The sequence below is a fragment of the Drosophila subpulchrella genome, chromosome 2R (assembly GCF_014743375.2).
Source record: "Drosophila subpulchrella strain 33 F10 #4 breed RU33 chromosome 2R, RU_Dsub_v1.1 Primary Assembly, whole genome shotgun sequence".
Lineage (NCBI taxonomy): Eukaryota > Metazoa > Arthropoda > Insecta > Diptera > Drosophilidae > Drosophila > Drosophila subpulchrella.
Genome location: NC_050611.1, coordinates 21,209,669 through 21,212,770, shown reverse-complemented (window position 1 = coordinate 21,212,770; position 3,102 = coordinate 21,209,669). Strand labels below are relative to the sequence as shown.

The 3,102-nt window shown below is 42.7% G+C and overlaps 1 protein-coding gene across 1 annotated transcript; it reads right to left on the bottom strand.

Annotated features, from left to right (window-relative positions):
• Positions 1-232: 232 nt before the first annotated feature.
• On the bottom strand, positions 233-2,165 carry LOC119550539 (uncharacterized protein C11G11.07). Its single transcript, XM_037859261.1, has one exon. It carries the CDS (start codon positions 2,028-2,030, stop codon positions 303-305), a length of 1,728 nt encoding a protein of 575 aa, XP_037715189.1. The 5' UTR covers positions 2,031-2,165; the 3' UTR covers positions 233-302.
• Positions 2,166-3,102: the final 937 nt, after the last annotated feature.

Genomic DNA, 3,102 nt, shown 5'->3' with positions numbered 1-3,102 from the left:
AAGGACATAAAAACCCCGGGCTAAATGAGCCACGACCACGACTCCTTCGGATCTGATCTGATTTTATTTTACGATTTGGGCGTGTGTTGGCCTTTAGCTGTTGCCAAATTAGTTACCAAAATTAACTTGTCTATTTGCGTGGATTGCCGTTTACGACTTGGTATCCTCCACGGTGGGCATAAAGTTGAGTCATGTCGCAAATTGCAGGGCTACTAATAGATAAGAATCGGGCTAGGCAAGAGATCATCCTCAAACTTTCAATTATAAACTTAATTAAACACTGCAAATTCTAAATAATTTCCTTAAATGTCCGTAAGCACCTTGATACGATTTTCCCGGATTACGGAGGGGCAGTTTGTCCACTGTACATTCATCATACACACTTTAACTTTTACAATATCCGCTGGGGGCAGTTCCCTGACCAAAGCACAAGTACTGGCCAAAAGGTGACAGCGATCGCTCTCCTTCAAACGGAAGTCATCTACCATGCTAGCCAAGATCATGAAATACTCCCAATGAGGCATCAGCAGCTTTAAGCGGCATTCAATCGCATCCAGCATAGGGATATCCCTTTCCAATTCGTTCATGAGACACCTCCAGATGGTAGCGGAGTCCATGGTTTCCGGAATCGAAATCAGCTCAAGGACTTGCAGGCGTATACAAGCCTGCGGGCGGTTCCTAACGCAGCCCAAAATTTTCAAAATCATCTGGGTTTGACGATCCTTAAACTGAACCATCAGGTGGCGCAGGAAGAATATGGCTACCTCTACATCGTTCCAGGGGCTCTGTTCATTTTTAACAATATCGAAAAGGTTCTCCATGGCCCCCTCATCAGCTAACGGAGCCATATCCACCAGGACTTCCGCCAAAAGCCCACGAAACCTATCCATAATCATGGAATCGGGTCGCGTGACGTACTCATAGATTGCTGGCAATGCAGTGCGGGGGACGAGCAGCTTTAGGAGACTGTTAAAGTCCTTTTGATATATGCTAACCAATTTCAAGTCCTTTGTCAGCAAACACCACAATGTCATAGAGGTTTCAATAAGCTCCAATGGGCAGTGCTCTGCCATAAGTAGCAGTAGCTGGATGGTTCTCAATCTCTCTTCTATTTTCGTAAGATCGTTTTCGGTCAGATAAAAGTGGGTCTTGAAGAGATTCTCGAATATCTGGCAATAGTTTTGCAACAATTTGGTGTCGCTCACAGAGCGTTTGAATGCCGGTGTCAGGGAAAAGACCAGCTGGACCAAACGGGAATCCAGTTTTTTTGTGGCCCGAGATTGATCCAACATGGCCATCACGCACTCAGCCGCCTCCAAATGTCCAATATCCATGGGGGTAACCAGGATAATATTTATCCGTAGAAAAAGTTTGCGTTCCAGCACCTGTTCGGGTAGAACTAAGCCAAACTTTGTCCACGACCCACAAACAGCCAGACATTTTGATAAACAATCGTTTGGAAGATCAAATCGCTCCAGGATTTCCTCCAGCACATTTAATATATATGAAGACTGAAAGTGTAGCTGCTGAAAGACGCATTTGAGATCCGTTCCTGTCAGCGGAAGATTCGAGGGTCGAGTCTCCTCGGGAAGGACCTTCAGGACTTTCAAGAGTGCCATTATGTGCCTGGGTTTTCCAGATAGATGCTTCACAAAGCCCTCTAGTTCGTAGTCCCAGTTGGAGGTCATCAGACCCAGAGTCGATAGGCATATTCCCAATTGCACAATCAACGGAGTGGACTCCGGCATCATGGATGCTTGTAGAAGATGACCGGTCAGGGTTTCCTTAAGACCACTTACCTCGGACCCTAGAAACCTGTTAAAGTTTTCCTTAATTTTCTTGGCGAAAGTGATGGCTGCGAAGGTCAATACGGGCATTTCGTGGTGGGGTACATGGGACAAAATGTCCTCAGCTATAAACCAAGCACAGCTCGACTGCTGAAAGGAGTGCAGGTAATCATCAGCTTCCTTGGTGCCTTCCATGCTCAACATATGAAGCGCCCTTATCACATTTTCCTTCGTGAACTCCATGTGTTCCGAATAGCAGCTGGGAGAACCCGAGCGATATATGAAATAATCCACACGGATAGGAATACCTCCAAAAATAAAAAATATTTTATACAAAAAAAAACAGACGATAAATTTACGAAGAATTGTATGTACAGACTGACACAAAAAACTGGGTGTGACAAAAATATTGTCTCTAATTTTTCAAAACACCGATCGCTGAGCATCCTTTAAATAAGTTTTCTTTTTTTATACTAATCTTAAGTAATTTAGAACAGTATACAATTCCAATTGTGTATATCCTATATTTAATTTGTCCCCTGACCATTAAATGTTATTTTAAATATATATACATCGGTGTTTTACCACATGGTACGACATTGTTTGGAAGGTATAAATTTAAAAGTGGCTGATTATAAAATCAGAATCAAAATCTGACATTTTGATTAACAATAGGTCTGCACGGTCCACACAAAGTATAGGCATTAAAAGTTTTTTCTAGGAAACCCTAGCCTCGGTTCTTCCCGGCAATCAATTTCCCCGTCGCATTCCCAATAAATGCATTGCGTTGAGACAATAAAACTCCATGAAAACTAAGCAAACAAGGGACTCGAACCCATTGTGCACATAGATATGTGTCCAGATTGCCGCAACTAACGTTTGCCCAGCACAAATATTTACCCTGTCGTCTCGATTCGCCGTCCAGGACGCCTCTCATCACGCACAAACGCACAAATTACAAGGGGACGGGGGGATTTGGGAAATGGGAAATGGGATTGGCGCAAATTGGGGGGCGGGAGGTGGAAAAGTGCCTTGACCAGCGCGAACAATAAGCAATAAAATTATATGCCATATTATACACATACCCTAGCAATCCACTCACACTCGCGGCAATATAATTTTGAAATCAGTTAAGTGTTGGCTTTGTTCGAACGGACATTCAAAGGCAGTCGTACAGTCAAACAAAATTGTAGCTAGATAAGATTATTTAATTTATTCTAACCCGGAATATCTTTACAATACAGGTTATACGGAAGTTTTTATTGAGAAAACTAAAGTTTCTTAAACATGTCATAACATACTTGGCAATTAAAAT